Source organism: Paramisgurnus dabryanus, chromosome 20 (genome assembly GCF_030506205.2).
Source record: "Paramisgurnus dabryanus chromosome 20, PD_genome_1.1, whole genome shotgun sequence".
Classification (NCBI taxonomy): domain Eukaryota; kingdom Metazoa; phylum Chordata; class Actinopteri; order Cypriniformes; family Cobitidae; genus Paramisgurnus; species Paramisgurnus dabryanus.
In genome coordinates, this window is record NC_133356.1 from 17,038,510 (window position 1) to 17,057,126 (window position 18,617).

The 18,617-nt window shown below is 36.1% G+C and overlaps 1 protein-coding gene across 4 annotated transcripts; it reads left to right on the forward strand.

Annotated features, from left to right (window-relative positions):
- Positions 1-8,116: 8,116 nt before the first annotated feature.
- On the forward strand, positions 8,117-17,714 carry papolg (poly(A) polymerase gamma). Of its 4 annotated transcripts, none has more exons than XM_065296709.2 (23): positions 8,117-8,269; positions 8,841-9,008; positions 10,013-10,079; positions 10,515-10,596; positions 10,723-10,832; positions 10,913-10,966; positions 11,054-11,165; positions 11,270-11,359; positions 12,399-12,537; positions 12,655-12,727; positions 13,010-13,130; positions 13,342-13,426; positions 13,865-13,918; positions 14,038-14,157; positions 14,391-14,500; positions 14,603-14,724; positions 14,815-14,972; positions 15,285-15,394; positions 15,545-15,747; positions 15,971-16,048; positions 16,209-16,268; positions 16,354-16,469; positions 17,612-17,714. In XM_065296709.2, the coding sequence occupies exons 1-22, from the start codon at positions 8,253-8,255 to the stop codon at positions 16,450-16,452; spliced, it is 2,232 nt and encodes a 743-aa protein (XP_065152781.1). In that variant the 5' UTR covers positions 8,117-8,252; the 3' UTR covers positions 16,453-16,469; positions 17,612-17,714. The 4 variants fall into 4 exon arrangements, with proteins under 4 accessions (XP_065152781.1, XP_065152780.1, XP_065152779.1 ...); XM_065296708.1 differs by lacking the exon at positions 17,612-17,714 and adding an exon at positions 16,553-17,605; XM_065296707.1 differs by lacking the exon at positions 17,612-17,714 and having other exon boundaries at positions 16,354-17,605.
- Positions 17,715-18,617: the final 903 nt, after the last annotated feature.

The window sequence follows — 18,617 nt, forward strand, 5'->3', positions numbered from 1 at the left end:
CGCGGTTGCACATACCTCCAGAAGCCCAAAGAAACAAACAAACAATGACTGAGGGACATCATATAAAATTGGATACTAACTCACACTCTTTACGAGTGATGTAGGTGGGACTTAAATACTATCAGAGTGTGCTTTTAAAAAATATAACAACACACTGACGAATAGATTGTGGGAGCAGCCCACTAGAAAGGGGACGGGGTAATAAGTTTCAGATGTTTTCAGATTATAGAGAATAGCTACTGGGGGAGGAGGGGTGTCGGTAAACCACTGCGTGGATTTAGAAATATAAAGATGCTCTAAACAGCGCCGATGCATTCTAAATTATGACACGTAATAAAGAGACATCAAGCGTATAACAAAACCCGATGACAAGCGTACTTCCAGGCATGAGGTGGGAGGAAGAGAGAAACACCCCTGCAAACTAGCTGAAGTACGACTATACTAAAGCGACTGCTCCAGAGACTCGAAGCACAGCCTGCGCGAACAAGTGACAGTCTGCAGGAAAAGGCGCAATTCAATAGGGAACCCTTAAGAAACAGATCGGAATTGAAGTCGAATGCTGGAGATAATACGTGACCCGTGAGTGAGTGAAAATGTTTTACAGGCTAAGCTGACGTCTTTATTTCTGGACCAGGACTGATCGATATGCTGCTCTGCGTTTTCCAGCGCGAGGTGTCAACTCTTATGCGAAAGTTAGAAGCGTGTGAGTCAGGTTTCACTGGACTAAAGGTCAGCTTTGCGTGATCGGGAAATGCCAGTGGAGTCGACTGTGTACAAAACGAAATGATTATGCTTATTCTCAGCAAGTGCATAAAATTAAAAGCATTGAATCGATCTGAAATATAACGATTCTGATTTAATTTTAATACATACATATAGATGTCGAACTGTACTTTAAAGAGTATGGCTATGGGCTATGAGCTGGTTACTATATAGTGTGGTGATTGGGAAGTCATTCGGTTAGTATTTCTGTGATCTTCACAGATTGACACTGCTGAGTCTTATATCTTGCAATGGGTCTTGCACTGTTTTACCGCTTCGCAGAGAAAGACTGCAATTGTTTATAACTGCATAGTTATGATTTTCAAAATATTTCATGTGTGTAACAATATCTCTGTAGAAATAAAGTTTCAGGTTTGCTGTAGTCTGAATAATAAAAACTTTACTAACCAAGTCTGCATTGAATCTGTCATTGCAAAACATTACGGAATATATTCCCACTAGTTAATAGCCAATATTGGTGATGTTATGACGAAATGTGAGGAAATAACGTTTGCTCGGTTTTTTGACTCATTAGCAATAAAAGTGTTAACGCAAACACAATGATTATCGGTTACGCTTGTAAAGAATAAAATAGGTTTGTATTTATGGTCATTGTGAATCGTAGCTTAATGCACTGCAGAGGCTGGACACATTTGGGAAGGTTCAGGGCACTGGTCCCTCGGGCCACTGACTTGGACCGATTTTTTTATTTTTTTATTTTGCCTTTCTTAAAAGTCTGTCCCTGCTTCTGAAGGAAGGACAGAGCAAATCGAGTACTGCACTGTCGGAATGTACTGTAAGCTATCAAGCAGCAACAAACCCCCGCTTACAATCAGAATCTCAATATGTAAATGACAATGCGCTTGATCCCATCATAACTCAGCCAGACGTTAAATGTATTGCGGTACCCATATTTCTAATGCACGGTCATGCACGGTCTGTCGTACGAAAAAAAGTGCTTTTGTGTGTGAGAATGTGACAGATAGAGCATAGGATTGAAAATGTAAGTGAGAGACAGCGCGATGACAGACTCATGCTTAAAATAACGTTTCGGCTCAACGCGCGAGGCCCTGTGGATGGCACACAAACCTCGAAACACCTTATTATCAAATCCATGCAATGCTATTACTGTTTTCAGCTGTTTATTATAATATTACCACCATTTAAATTGTAAGTTTTCGCTATTTAAGACCACCAGAAATGGTAAGAGAGGAATCTTACTCAATTGTTATTCAAAAAGGTGGACAGTTAAATTTGTTTTGGTCATGTGCATATGCCTTCCACGGGTAGTGGCTCAAGGAAATTGACTGACTGGCCCCTTGGGCGCATTTTAATATATGGAAATGTCCGAGGGCTTATGCGATAAATCAACGCCCAGCGTCCTGTTCATGCTTCACTCCTCTCATTTTCCCACTAGCTCTAGCAATTCATCAGCAGATCTGTTTTTTGCAACTGTTGTCCAGCGTCATGTCGAGATAGGTGTTTTATTGGCATTCATGGTTTACCATTCGCAAGATTAGCACTGAGTAAAACAACTGTGACTGAAGGAGTGTTCCTGTGTTTTTATTTCTCGTTGCATTTCTGTAAAGAAATTTTTTATTATTCTAATAACGTGATAAATTCCGATAACTTTTATTATTTGAATCAACTTTGTTTATACACAAAATATTTAGTGACTCAACTAGAGCAGTAGCGAACTAGTGCGTGTAGGCTCCTTAATAGTGTCTGGTACACATGCTACCTATTTAAACAATACAGCAATTTGTGTTAAACAAATCCATTATTTAAATAAAAAAATGAAACTATTTGTGCATTCATCTGAATATCGTTTTTTTTTTCAAAAATAAATTCTTAACTTTTTCAATTGATTGTGAATTTTCTTTTTTCTTTTTTTTAATTAAAGGTATTTTAGTGCAAAACGTTAATGGCATGGCAAAAAAAAAACAGGTCAGGCCACTGCGAACCGAGTAACACGTTGTATACATCATTTGATGTAATCGGTAGGTCTATACATGTGTCGGCTTGTTATCTTTTAGGCCGTCATGTTTGGAATTAAATCAGTGTTAATCAATTTCTTAATTAAATGCAATGAATTTCTTATATGCTGGGGTACTTGATAGTATCCGCTTATGCGTTCCGTTGGGATATGGACCGTGAAACGCTTTTTGAGCAATTGACCATGTAAAACGACACTACAGAATGTGAGGATTTTTAATAGTTTATGGCTCGTTATGGTCCGTTTTGTTTGCGATGCACAAACGATTTAAAAAGAAACACAGATCCGGCATTGCTCCAAAAATCATAATTCACTTTGGCCAATGTTACAAAAACAAATATTATAGTTTATAGAGTAAATTCAGCCACAAAATTCAACAAAGGCCTTGTCGATGTGATTATAGTTGACTTTAAGTCTTTTCCACCAAATATGAGTTTTACTTCAAAGGGCAGAGAAATAATGTAAAAGGTATTAAATTCACTGGTAAGTCAAGCCTTTCCTTTTTAAGGAATGTTAAGCTTCAGCAGTTCAGACACATTCGCAGACTGAAAATTAATATTAATGGTAGATTTCACAATGTGGCATTATCACACAGAGCGATGGGTGGGCATGCCATCTGGGTTTTGGCAGGTATTACATATAATCAAAGGGATTACATCTCTGTGGGCGAAATTATAAACGTGAGTACTGGATCTTCCTCAAAAAGCAACGATGTGTGAGTGTGTTAAACACAGAAAAAGAGAAGAGAGGGTAATGGATGAGAAAAGCAGATAACCTGTGAGAGTTGGCTACATGTGGGCACATGTCATTATAGCCTATATTGAGACAATTATTGTTTAAAAAAGCATTGAGAGAACAAAGGGAAAAACAGAACCGAAAAATTTGTGCGTATGGTTGTTACTGGTGTAAGTTTTTAAAAGCGATATGATAATGAAGAGGGACGGGACGCCAGTCGCTTATCTATTGAGCTAAAGTTTTAGTTTAGTTTCAAGTTTATGGATTGAGAGCTATGATAAAACACTATATATTGCATAACTGATAACTTCTAAAAAAAAGACGCATAATTCAGGAAGGTGACACAAAACGATAAGTGACACATCATAGTTCTCATTGCCCAATTTTATAAGTAACGTGGTCAGAATATTGCCGGTTACACAAGGATCATTTTATATGTATTTTTAAGATTTATTTTAATAATAAAATAAATAGGTCATAAATGGTGAAAGTCTTTTTTCTGATGGGCACGCAGTCGTTGACTTTTGGTATACAGAAATAACAATTTATTGTGCTCCAAGCTCCCTCTAGTGCTCAAAATGAGGGAAACGAGTGGTGTCTCTATATTCATTGCAGAAAACAATAACCCGCCGCAAGTTAAGAACAGCTTAGTTTAAGGCCAATACAGGCCTATTATGAAATTAAACACAACGTTAGAAAAAAAAATATTCATAAAGTCTATAAATAGTCTACACATTTTATAGCGCTAAACGTTTGGAATTCAAAAACGTAAAGATTTCTTTATGTGGTATTTTTAAGATGTTTATTTTGTATATTTTGCTTTTCGCTTAATTCTATTTATTTATTTATTTATTTACGGAGCCCTTAGTTTGTAACAAGTGATTAAACGCACTGCAGTGTGGCAATGCGGTGGAATAGAGGAAGTGAATGTCTACTGTAATACAATTAGCCTACTATTATTTTGAGGTGTTTTATAAAGATGTAGATAGTCATAAGCAAATATAATAGTTTGAAACCTAAATAATCCTGATTCACTTTTGTATAAAGCTGTATTCTTCCTCAAGTTTTCTAAATTTAATGAATTAGCTCAATTGTTCCAAAGAAGAAACAAAAAAAGTACATTATTTTAATAAAATATGTGTTTTCGTTGTTAAAACTTTTTTATTTCATGCCTTAAATGGCAGTTATCCAATATGTCTGAACCATTTCTTCATCAATTTATCTAAACACACTCTTCAAAATCATTTAGATTTTATCAGTTACAAGTGATATGACATAAACGACCAAAATTCAAAATATAATACAGAAAAACTGTAATGCACTATACATGCATCTGATGTTAGTAAGTCAGAAACAGAACTTGGTTTGAGTGTCTTTGTGTATCATTTCTATGCAGCAATAATCTGTCAGATTGAGAATATTATTTCAGACTTCATCAGACGAAAGAATTCTGGTCATCATTGCTTCAGAACCATGGACAGCGACAACGCAGAATGAACTCCCTTTAACTCCAGTTCTCACAGCAATATATACTAATTTTGGAATACATGTACTTTTTTACAATTTATGCACTGGTATACACGGGAAAAGTGCTGAGAACAAACATGCATTTTAAACACTCAAGGCTAAACAACGGTGCTGCAAGGGTAATTTTTAATAATAGGCTACATGTCCTATAGGCTCCACTTGTACACACCGAATGACCAACATAGAACTTTAGTTTTCCCTGATGTACGATACTGAACCACTACAATATTTTGATAGCTAACTGTTTTTTTAGCATGATAACGTGTTACACACTGAGCTCACTTATTTGCGTATTTCATGCACTGTAAAAAATAACTAAACTAAAACTACCAACCACCCTTATAAAATAACCATGGTATTGCTAAAAACAAAAGAACATTATAGTTAAACCGGCTACCACAAATTAACCACACTGTAACAAATACGCATTTTTGTCAAATCAACATATATTTTCATATAGTTAAACAACATAAAGTTAAAAATTTCAACTAATTTATGAGTTATGTTAACTTTTTACAAGCCAAAACTTAAAATAGTACGTTGAATTGACTTGCAAAACCAAGTTGTATTAACTTTATGCTGCATTTCTTTTTTTACAGTGCATGATTTTGCAACAGAAAAAGGTTTTGTAATAAAACTCGATTTTACAAATGCTACTCACTACACCAATTTTACAAATGCTACTCACTACACCAAATACACATGATCACTATACTTTTATTATGATAAAGCCATGGTTAATTTTCCTAAGGGCATTTATCTGTTGCAAATATCAAAATATTCAAGAAAAAAATAAACTTAAATAACGAATCAAAACAGGTAATGTTATTGGTAACACGACGACGTTGGAGATTGTTCTGGCAGGTTTTAAAACACAAGCATTTCTGCACAAACTATTTCTCTCAATTTTTAACCTCAATTTTTAAGGCAAGGCTGGTTCTTTTGTTCATACAGATCACTGATGATCTAAAGGCGCCTGAATCATTAAGCGATTTCCGATCCACTTTTCTGTTTAGGATAGCCTACATAAAGTACCCTAGTGTTTGTGCCATCCTCCCGACTACCGCGAATTAAATTTTCTAATGCATTTTCCTTACGATAACTAACCATGGGTTTATTATAGGTAAAGTGTATAAACATTGTATTTTGGCGTATTGATTACCATTTGTGAAGCCATTCTTTTATTACAGAAAACATTGTTAAACCATAGTTACTGTTGCAAAATCATGGTTAATTAGTGATGATGAACCATGATTTAACTAGTAGCTATGGTTTTTGCTTTTGTTTCAGTACAACCGGTTAATTTTTGTCAGCGTAATGAAAGAGCTACAGCCTACCTTTGGGTGGCGATGTGTTCTTTTCATACTACCTTTAAATATGTAATTACTTTACCCAAATCATGATGTTTGTAAATCCGGTTTCGCCAACCTAAAAGCAAAATAAAATTGGTATTATTAAATTTATGTGAAAATGTTACAAATTAAGAAAATTGAAAGTAAGAAATGGTGGTAAAATTGTCTATTAAAAAACATAACCTCAGAAAATGTTGTAGTAAAACGATATTTATTTTGTACGATTGAAATTATAACAGGTAAGTTAATTTCCACATTGTCTGACGTCATCAGCGACTGACAACACAACACAGGACAAAGTTTGGATAGGCTACTCGGTTTTTATAATATCAAACGTGATACACAAGATCCAGTATGAAATATATATTATATATTTTTTATTTACATTATGATACACTGTGTAAAACTGCTTAAAAGTAATAAAGTTCACAACATTACAAATATTGCAGTACAACAATTCGTATAGGCTATATTTTTTCATTGGAAATGCCTATACCATACATAAACGATTGGCTACATACTGGTGCACTTGAGAAAAAATTAGTTATGCAGCGACATGCACAAGGGATATGCACAAGTCTGTATGGTACCAAACATGTGGATTATTCACAGTGTATACATCATTAAATAGTGAAATGGTGTGTTGTACGAATTGAAACAATTCTCAGGTAACCATTATGAAGATATGAGTGAATAATAATGCCAACCTCTAGAAATGAAACACTAGATGGTGCTGTGGACATATGATTATGCATAGCAGACAAATATGGAACAGTTTTGCCATTTGTCAGATGGATCAACCATCAGGAGATTCAAAAATATGAGTTTATATTTAACAAGATTATTAAGGTTTAACAAAGGTGAAGACGATACAGTGATATTCACTGCCTGTAGTGATGTAATCCTAGATGTGTGGCTTTTTTTTTTTTTTCAACAAACGTATTCCATTCATACGCTACCGCTAATTATATTGCTTTCTTTACCAGGCATTGCAGGTTATGCAAAAAGTAAATGCTTTCTGCTCCTGAGTAATTTAAAAAGTACGTGAATTGTCCATTTAGAAGTTCCAAACCTATAGCAAAGAGCCACTAGATGGTGCTGTGGATCAGCGGAAAATATAGTCTGTACACGTTAGCTTGTAGGGTTTATGAATAAACGTGTATTTTAATTTCTCATCAATAAATCGCTCATCGAGGAGAGACTTCAGCTTTATGAATAATGAAAGTTATACCAAGAGGTAACCGTGATGGTTTTTCTATTGTTAAATCAAAAAGTTGCCAGAAACAAGTTACATTTTTTTTCTCGATAATCTTAGTTTGCTTAATGAAAGAAATTAACTATTGCTCAGAATAAAACAGACTAGAAGGTCACAATCCATGTTTATCCACTGTAACAACTTACCACATAAAGTGCGCCACATGGCCGCCACACGCCACTGGGCAAGTTGTCGCAAAAGGTCAACTACATATTTGTCACGACAGTAAATAAAGTTTACAAGGCGTGTCTGTAGCCAAGCCATTATACAGATGTCACCTTTTACAGACATATATATTGACTGGATTTAAATGTGTGACACACTGACCTTCCTATGCAGTCTACTAAATGCCACTATTTCTTCATTTTCTTGAAGGATGCAAAATTGCTAAATGATATTTTTCACGAGCCGTTTTGAATTCAGTAACGTATAATTAATGACTGAAATCCTTGAAAATGTTATTTTCTGGCGTCAAGGCGCTAAGCATGTCGGGAAATGTTTGTCCGATGGGCGCCATATTGGAGAACAACTATTGTTATAAATTCAGTCGGGGCTGCTGCTGGCTGAGTTTACATGTTTTTTGCGCTTTGTGTCTGAAAGTTTTTGGGAATTACTGCCCAAGGTCATGAAAGAGATGTCAACGTAAGTGTTTCTTGTGCTTATATTGACATGAGCAGGGTAAGCTAAATACTTATAAAGAAAAATGCGATGCTAGGCTAGTTTAGCTAGTTTGATGAGCTAACGGTTGGAGAGTGAAAACTGTAGCACAAAAGAGGTCGACATGTATATCTTTAATACTTACACACATCCAATATGGTTAAATCCGTGTGCACTTGGTGTGATATATTTAAGCAATGTGCTGTGTTTTGGCGGTATTATGCAAACAGTCGTGGTATGCTGGCAACCAGCGTGTTTCAGTGATTGTTTACGTTTTCTAAACGCACCGCCTTTCAACTTAGCATAAAAGAGTAAGCCTGTACCTACTCTGTTTTAGCAAGAAGTCAAATAAAAATGCCCTTTACACACTACCATGAGCGTTTGGATGTTTTCTGTGCTTTAACCCGTTTATTTAAAAAAAAATATATATATATATATATATATATATATATATATCGCATTTCTTTAATATTTATTGGTTAGTATTTTGTATGTTTACAGTCTTGAGGGAGCTATCAGTAAAATGTATCTGTGTTGTATTGCTCTTTATTTGCAGGACTGGTAATAGTACGCTTGGCGGGCAGCAGCCTCGGAAACATTATGGCATTACGTCTTCAATCAGTCTAGCCTTTCCCAGAGATATAGACCATATCTACACCCAGAAGCTCACGGAGGCTCTGAAACCATTTGGCGTGTTTGAGGGCGAAAATGAACTCAATCACAGGTGGGCAGAGGGCTTTGTTTTACGTATTTACGCTCTATTACTCACTCATTTTTAGCTTGACAGTTTTTTTTGTGGTTTATGCACTGCTGCCACAATCATTGTTGATACTTTTTGTCTTTTTAAATGTAAAGAGTCTGTCAGCATGCCTTTTGTATGCACTAGGTTCCTTATCAGTGGTCAACTTGGTTCTACTTTTGCCACCGTTACACGTTATGTTGTAGCCACAAAATCTCGTCTCCCATAATACAACTTTGTGTTACTGTGATTTAGCAGTAACCACTTTGTAATCTTGGATCAAACACTGACCTTGAAAGTCATAGACAAAATGTGGTAATATCTTTCTGAATTTTCCTTATAAGACCAACTTTCCGTATTTTGCAGACTGATCAGAATCAAGGTCTAGTTGATATGTAAAGAATGTCTCCTAAAAATTGCATGTGCTCCCTGCTTTCTTATGTTTGCATTGCATTAATATTTGGTTTCTTTTAAATTTGTTTTTCTACTATACTAAAATAAAAAATATGTAATTGTAGTATAATTGTGTTTAAATGTGGATTTGTTTTGTTACAGTAAACTTTTTACCTTATCTTTATATATACTTTTAAGTAAATGTGTTATACCTAGTTTATCACAGTTTACCTAATATGCTAAAGATTACATATGGTTTACCCATATCAAGCTTGTTCAAGTTATATTGCAATGTTTAAAAGAAACATTAAAGTACAGATTTCTACACTTATTGAATGCAAAAGCTAATGCTTGCATTTAAATCTGTAAGTTATGGTCACATTTTATAAATGCATTATAAAAAATACTTTTTGAAGTAGTATATGTGCACTTGTGAAGTTGTTTATAAGAGTTGCTGTTTTTTGTAGAATTGATGTAGAAGTCAGACAAGTATTGCTCTATTTTGAAAATAGTTGTAGTTAAAATAGTTATGTTGCATTTAAATTATTAAGAGACTATAACATTTTCAAGAGAGAATTTATTTGTGTTCTTTGTAGGCTTGCGGTTCTTGGGAAGCTGAATTCATTTGTGAAGGAGTGGATTGCAGAGATCAGTGAATCAAAGGTAAGGAGTTCTCGCAAATATAATCAATGTGTTATGGTGCATTCACACCATCCGGTAGAGGCGGCAAAATGCGCTATTCGTGCGTAGTTGGACGCTTAAACATTTGAGTTTACTCGTTTCATTCGCGCGTGAAATTTTAGTCATCGGAGACATTCACACGGAAATTCGCGTCATGGGAGGGGCTTCTGCGACTCTGCTGAGACTCTGCTCACTTTCTGTAATCACGTCACTACTACAGCAAGGTCCTGATTGGTTAATGCTGTGTGGAAATCCGCCGAAGTTCATATTTCCCGCGGCAACCCTCAATTCGCGCCTTCCGTGCCATTCGCTCGTACCGCGCCACAGGATGCCTAATCGCGTCTTTGCTGCATCTGGTGTGAACCCTGCATTAAACGATGAAATGCTTTTCTAAATCACTACCTCTTTTTTTCACAGAATATTCCAACATCAGCAGTGGTGAATGTTGGTGGCAAAATCTTTACTTTTGGTTCATATAGGTTGGGAGTGCACACAAAAGGTAAATCTGCCGCAAGGTCTGACAAAAAAATATTTGAAAGGTCATGCACTCTCTGTTTATCTGCTATCAGTTTTAACCACAGAGCAAAATGTACTTTTTACATATCAACGTCTTTCTTTTCTTTAGGTGCTGATATAGATGCTTTGTGTGTTGCCCCACGACATGTTGAAAGAACTGACTTTTTTACATCCTTCTTTGACAAGCTTAAACGGCATGAAGAGATTAAGGATCTACGGGTAAATGCCTTTTTATAATTTTTATCTCCAGCGCCTTATTTTAAGACTACCCTGAATCATTTCGTATAATTTCATTTCAGGCAGTGGAAGATGCATTTGTACCAGTGATCAAATTCAAGTTTGATGGCATTGAGGTAAAGCAGCTCATCCGAACTTGTTTATGACATGCAACCTTGTTAATATTCTTACTGTATGCTTGTGTCTAATGTTGCTGTTCCTAGATTGATCTGCTGTTTGCAAGGCTTGCTTTGCAGTCCATTCCTGATAACTTGGACCTGAGAGGAGATTCTCTCCTCAGAAACCTCGACATCAGATGCATTCGCAGTCTAAACGGTAACGCCTCCAAATTTTAAACTTATTTGCTTATCCATGCAAAACTTGTGTAGTTGCTTTAGAGATTTGGTTTCATAATTTGTTTTTGTTTATTTCCCTAACAGGTTGTCGTGTTACTGATGAGATTCTGTATTTGGTGCCCAATAAAGAGAATTTCAGATTAACACTGAGAGCAATTAAACTGTGGGCCAAGCGTAAGTATGATTTGATGCTTGCTTATAGGTTAGGAAATAAAAATATGATCTTATGTGACTTGCATCATCTCACTAACAGACAGTTAGGCTCAGATTTGAAGTATACTGGTTTTGAAATTACGTCCCAAGTCTTAGTTTGTTCAGCAGATCTAGATGCTAAGTTTAGATCAAAAATATTAAAATACAGACATTTTAAGCCAATACTAAATCTTATTTGAAGAGCCATCCCTTTTTCATTTGTTGGGTATTATTGCTTCTGGTTTGTGCCTGCAATTCACAGAAGTCTTTAACTCTTTCACCGCCAGCGTTTTAAAAAAAAGTTGCCAGCCAGCGCCAGCGTTTTTCATGATTTTCACCAAAGTTTAATGCCTTCCAGAAAATGTTCTTCTTTAAATATATAAACATACAATATACCAAATGAAAGAACAGACCCTCTGCTTTCAAACAAAAAAAAAAAAAACGTTTCATCCTACCTTTAGTGGTTTTTTTGCAATCAGCTTTTGAATATGGGTAGGTTTTTGCAAAAACACCATATTTTGAGCAAAAAGCAGAGATAATTCCATTTTTATGACGGACTTTTCATAGAGATCCCATTCAGAGCGATCTTTAAAACAGACACGGACATGCAGCAGCTTGCCATAGGGCAATACTTCCGGTTTTAAAAAGTTGCGGAAGGGCGGTATTGCGGAAAGACGGAAAATCTCGTCATTGGCGCGGAAGCGTTTTCTCTTAATTGACGAGATATCTCGTCAATGGCGGGGAAAGAGTTAAAAACTTGTTCTTTTGTCACATCCATAACAAATGCATGTTTTCCTCATTTAAAACAGAAGGCATAAGTATAGATAGATTTTTTTTCTAATGTATGGAGGGGTATAATATATTTGTAATAGATGCATTCTCTACGAATTTATATTTTAAGTTTTACGAATGTCACAGTCATAATACTGGAATTGCTCCTCTATAAATGTTGAACATATAAGAAAGATTGTATATTCCACTTTCACTAATGAAGTTCAACAAATATTTGTATGCTTTTTAGGTCGTGGAATCTATTCTAACATGCTAGGCTTTCTGGGTGGAGTTTCCTGGGCTATGCTAGTTGCAAGGACATGTCAGCTGTACCCAAATGCTGTTGCTGCAACGCTAGTGCACAAGTTCTTTCTGGTCTTCTCTAAATGGTGAGGTCACAGCAAGTCAGGTCCATATAATGGAACTGAAACTTTGTTATGAAATATTGTCCCTGTCCATTACTATTGTCGCTTTGGTTTTTATTGTATACGTTTACTTTTCATTAGGGAATGGCCGAAGCCTGTACTTTTAAAACAACCTGAGGACAGTAATTTGAATCTACCAGTCTGGGACCCACGGGTTAGTGTTCCTATCCGCAGTTCAAACTGATAAAGCATTGTGTTGTTATAATGTGTTTGTGAACGCTTCTCTTTTCCATGTTTTACATGTCAGTGTGTTATTGTCAAGTAAATACCACAAGCACTATGGCAATTAAATATTATTTATAACATGTTTTGTTACACAAAAAATAATTTGTCACAGTTACAAATCGAGATATGGTGGTGAATGTGCTCGAAGGGAGGGCATGCTCAGCAAAGTTTTGATACCGCAACACTAAACCCTCTGTTCTTGTGCACTCAGGTGAATCCATTAGACAGGTACCATCTGATGCCAATCATCACTCCAGCATATCCACAGCAGAACTCCACATACAACGTATCCACTTCCACACGTACCATCATGAGTGAAGAGTTCAAATATGGTGTGTAATTTTAAAGAATTTTAAAAAATGTATTACGTTTCTGTAATTGGTAAAGCATTGCATTAGTAACAAAATCATTATGGGCTTGATCCAAGAGAACACATAAAAAATGTATAGATTACCCAAAGTAAGTTACTTTGGATAAAACGTGTAGATGTAAATCATTGGCTGCATCACCATTGATTCTGTTTTCCCATATGTCTATGTTAAGGTCTCACAGTTACAGATGAAATTCTTCTGGGTAAAGCTGACTGGTCAAAGTTGTTTGAACCTCCCAACTTTTTCCAGAAGTACAAGTAAGCATACATTTTCAAAATCACAATGAAGATCCATTTAAGTGAATATAGACCCTTTTACAGCCCATGTGATCAGTAAAAGCCTGCATGCGCATTTTGGCAACGGAAGTGATGTTGTTCCCCATTGGTTCTAACGTGTAAGCAAAACTGTATCAAAATGTCTGGTTGTGTCATTTGGATAAATTAATATAATATACTAATATACATTTATATGTTTCTGGCCACTTTATATTCGTCCATCTGCTTATGTCTTCTCTACACGGTTCTGGTAGCTGTATTGAAAAAGTTGATAGTCAACTTTATTTGTCTGTGTTGCTTCACTGCTGATTCTTGCCGTACTTGCGTTGCCAAAATGCGCACACATACATTTCCATGTCATCATTGTGTACAAACAGTAAAAGGGTCTATTGAACTTCAATGTTGGCTTGTTTTTTGCAGGCATTACATCGTCCTCACTGCTAGTGCATCCACTGAGGAAAACCACCTTGAATGGTAAGAACATAGCAACAATGCATCACTTACCCACATTTGTGATGTAACTTTATTGAATGATTTGTTGCTGCTGAAATTTGCACAAAAACATATAGATTTACTGGTGATGTTCTCGACAGGGTTGGACTGGTGGAGTCAAAGATAAGAGTGTTAGTTGGTAATTTGGAGCGCAATGAGTACATCACTCTTGCCCATGTGAACCCACAGTCTTTTCCTGGGTCAAAAGAGAACTGCAACGAGTAAGTAACACTATATTATTGTCTCATGAGTAAGTTTGTGTTTACTGTATTTGTAAAACCTCTTGTTAAAAAAATTGTGACGTGACCCTTTTCTCTTTTAAGGTTAGCTAGCTGTTGGTTTATTTAAATGGGGCTGATGAAACTTTGCTAAAGTCTAAACTATAAGTATAAAAACTATACTGTGTGATTGGCCTCTTATCTGCTTTATTTAAATTGCTATGTTGTTTTTACAGGAATGAATTTGTGTCCATGTGGTTTATTGGAATCATCTTCAAAAAACTGGATAATTCAGACTGTGTGAATATTGACTTGACCTATGACATACAGTCCTTCACAGATACTGGTAAGTTGCTTGGCGCCTCTGTGTTTCTTTCATGAATAGTTTGGGTTTAGGAGGAAATTTTGTCATATCTTAAATGGTCTGAAAATAGTGTTTTTATTGTAGTTTATAGACAGGCTAGCAACATCAACATGCTGAAGGATGGCATGACCATTGAGGCCACACATGTGAAAAAGAAACAACTGCACCAATATCTGCCTGCTGAACTTGTGCAGAGAAAGAAAAAGGTACGTCAATACCATACACTGTAGTGTTTGTCAGTACTAGTCAAATTTTTTTTTTTACGCAGTTACAACTGTGCCTTCTCATTTGAACAGAGTTTGGGAGACATAAGCCGGAGTTCAAACGGTGGTGGGTCGAAGCGCTGCTCTTTGGATGGCAGTCAACTGGACAGCTCCACGGACACAGTCACTCCGTTCAGCTCACCAACACCAGTTAGCAAACCATGCCAGCCGACCTCTACACCTGAAGACAGGTAGTGTTGCCAAGAAGATTTGTAATGTACATTATTTGTAGTGATTCAGTGAATTGTGAAATGAGACAATCTCTGTAAGGTTAGCCTTTTCTTGTGATATATTTAAAATTCATCAACTTAATGACTTTTGTTTGCCTTAAAGCTTTTAAAAAATAGATCCCAAAATACTGTTATTACCATAACAGCAAGAGACAAAGCACCATGTTGAAACAAAATGTGGATTTTCTTAGTCAAGCACAATTTAAGCCTCTGTCTTTTTCTAAACTTCCAGCTAGATTTTAAATCTTTGCCCCCCTTTTATTTTTTTCCCAGTAGTTCCAGTCCGACCCAGCCTCCAGTCCTTGTATTTATGGATGGCTCCCCACCATCAGAATCGTCACCAAAACCAGAAATGGGAATGTCCATTCCGGTCATTGGCTCTAGTAAGTGTCAACAGTTTATATCGCTAGGAATTTTATGCATCCACATTCATATTTATTTAAAACTAAATATTAAACATTTGTCAGTAGCTTTGTACATTGCATTTTTTCTAAACCAGAACACTTTGTTCCCAACAAATACTTTCAATTCAGAGCCTATTGCCACTTCAGTCTCCAAGCCTGCAGAACCTCCCGCTGGCAACACCATTCCCACAGTGGTGGGCCGCAGTGTCATACCACGCATGACCTCCCCCACCCCTACTGAAATGGCCAACAGCCTCAATGGAGCTGCACCAAAGAGACCTCACTCTCCATCTCTAGAGGAGCCACCGAAGAGACACAAAGATACAGAGATGGTGAGGTCTTTGTATTTTTACTTATTTTACTTATAACTTATTTTTAATCACCCTGAGGTATTTCCAGACCTGCATGATGTTAAAGACTGGCAGCCTCAAACATCTTTCCTAACATCACCTTTTTGTACCATGGAAAAATCTAGGGGTTTCAAACATAACGGTAAGTAAATTTGTATTAGTATTGAACTCTTTTTAATGTGTGGTTTTCATAATTTAATTTCAGGAGTGTTCCGATGACTCTGCGTTTAAAGAGCCATACCCTGTGACTAGCAATGGCCTGGATAGAGATGGGTCAACAGTGGTGAGGGATATTTTTGCCTTCACTTTTGTTTTTTTGCGTCAGCAGACCACATTTAAACTTTCATTTTAAATGAAACCGTTTTGTTGCAACATAAACAGTAGAAATGTACGCACTTATGTTTCTGCAAACGGAATTGCTGAAAAATATCTGTTTGCTACAGGAGGATCATGCAGCAACAAAGCCTATGCCAATACCAACAATTGATACATCAAGAACACAGGTAACTGGCATGCGGTATCATAATGTTTTACCTGGATTGACATGTTGCAAAACTGTATCTCAGCCTGTCATTTCTTTTTTTTTAGAGACTACCCAGTAAAGAGCTTCCAGATGCATCTTCCCCTATCCCTACAAGCAACCTCCGTGTGATTAAAAACTCTATCAGACTCACACTTAACCGATAACAGTGAGCTCTCTTCAGGTAACATTGATTGTTGCTTTTGCTGCCACTCACGGTTTCCCTTTAAATGTCTCCCCCCTCTTTTTGTACATCTGTCTGCACAGGTTGTCACTTAAAGAGTGGAACCACCATTGTAACAGCAGTGCTGCTTTTAAACTCTGCTACTGATATTCGGCCGGTCTTCCTGTTTGTTACAAAAGTATCAGTGTAAAGTGTTGGAGTATTGATGGTTTCAAAAAGTTTTTTAATGCCTTACTGTATCAGAATGCTTGCTTGGTAAACCTCTATTTGAGCTTTTGAAACAGATTGTACAGCAGATGTGGTTTGTATATAACTTTAAAACCATTGTTAGTCTTTCTATCTCACCTTAATGTAGTTTTTAATAACAAAAAAGTAAAAAAAAATGAGTCCTGTTTGTCACTGTAAATGACATGTTTATTGTTTGTAGGTGTTCCCTGCAATCTTTTGTAATCACTGTATTGGTTCTGGTACAGTTTCTGGGAGGACCTTTTGTTTGGGGTGCGTGTGTGCGAGAGAATGACCAGCATTAGTAACCTATAACCATGACCTGTCACAGTCAACTCTGCTACCACTCCATAGTTCTGTTATCAATTCAAAACAAAAGAACAGTGTTAGATCTGGGGTTGGGGATAGTTTATTTGGCCTCTATTTCAAGGCAGGTTTGATTTTTCTACGACTTCAATATTTGCTGAATGATTCTAGAGTGAGTGTTGGGTGTTTTGTGTGCATGTGCATGATTGTAATTCCCTGCATCTAGGGCATCACCCCTGCACCTCCCATGGAGGTCTGTATGGCAGTCTCTCCTGAACTTCAAGAACAGAGACCAAATGAGATTGCTGCCCTTTTTCCATGTGTTCCTCTTTACATTTTCTTTATTCTCCACAAGCCACTTTCCTACCCTTTCGGGGTGTACATAAGTATGTGGATTTAACGAAAAACATTGGCTTACTATTCATTTGGGGTTTCTTAACATTTTATTTATTTGTACCATTGTAATTTTTATATTACTGGCCTTGCAGCTGGATTTTTTTCAAGACATTAATTACATTGGTCAGAGTTTGATTGTTGTTGTCTTTAGGACAACTTGACACAGAAAATCTATTTGTCATTCTCTCTTTTTTTTCTCTCTCTTTTTTTTGTAGGGCAAAAGTTGTATTTGAAAGGATATTTTTGTATGTAATGTAAACTGCCTTTCGTTTAAGAACATAAATTTCACAAAACCCCAAAGTGTTCTCCTGTCATTTTTATCCACTGCACTTTTCTTGTAAGGTAAGACAATAAGAAGTCTAAATTAACAAGGCAACACTGAAAAGAGGGAAGTTTGTACGCTATTCTCTGCATTCAGTCAAAGATGGTGTATTAGATAACATATACAATAATAGTGTAACCTTTTAAAGCAGTCTGAGTACGTGACATGACGTCACCTCGTATGGTCCATCCCTATGACGTATCATGAACTTGTAAACACTCCATTATTCAAATCCTGAACACTAGTTAAAAGCTTCACAGTAATTCGTAGCTTAGTTATGGGTAAGTGTTAAATCTATAAATTAAAAGAAAAACAAGTCAAAGCATACTATCTTTTGAACAAATGAATTTATTTCTCTGTTGTTTGCAATAAACTTCCTTGTTTGTGGGAGATTCCCACTGTGTGCAGGGGATTACCCTAACTGTTTGAACTTTAAAATGTAATGTGCTTTTATTTACTAAAGAATAGTATGAATGAATTAATGCTTATCAAATCGTTTAACTAAACTGCTTAAAAAAACCTCAATAATCGACATGAAAAAAATTATCCTACCTTACACAAATAAGATAGCATGGTAAAGCAACACTTACCCCTTGACAATATTTATTTTCCAAGCGGTTTAATTTAATAAAAAGTTGTTTTCCGAGCGGTTTAACTGCTTCAAAAAACAAACAAACTCTATAATCGATATGAAAATAATTATCCTACCTTACACACATAACATAGCATGGTAAAGCAACATTTACCCTTCACAATATTTATTTTCCAAGCGGTTTTTATTTAATATGTCTAAACGAACATTAAACTAGTTTTACTCAAATCAACTGACAGTTTATTTTCCGTGTATTTTTAAAATGTATCTACATTTTTCATTTTATCAACAAACATTACCTGCTGTA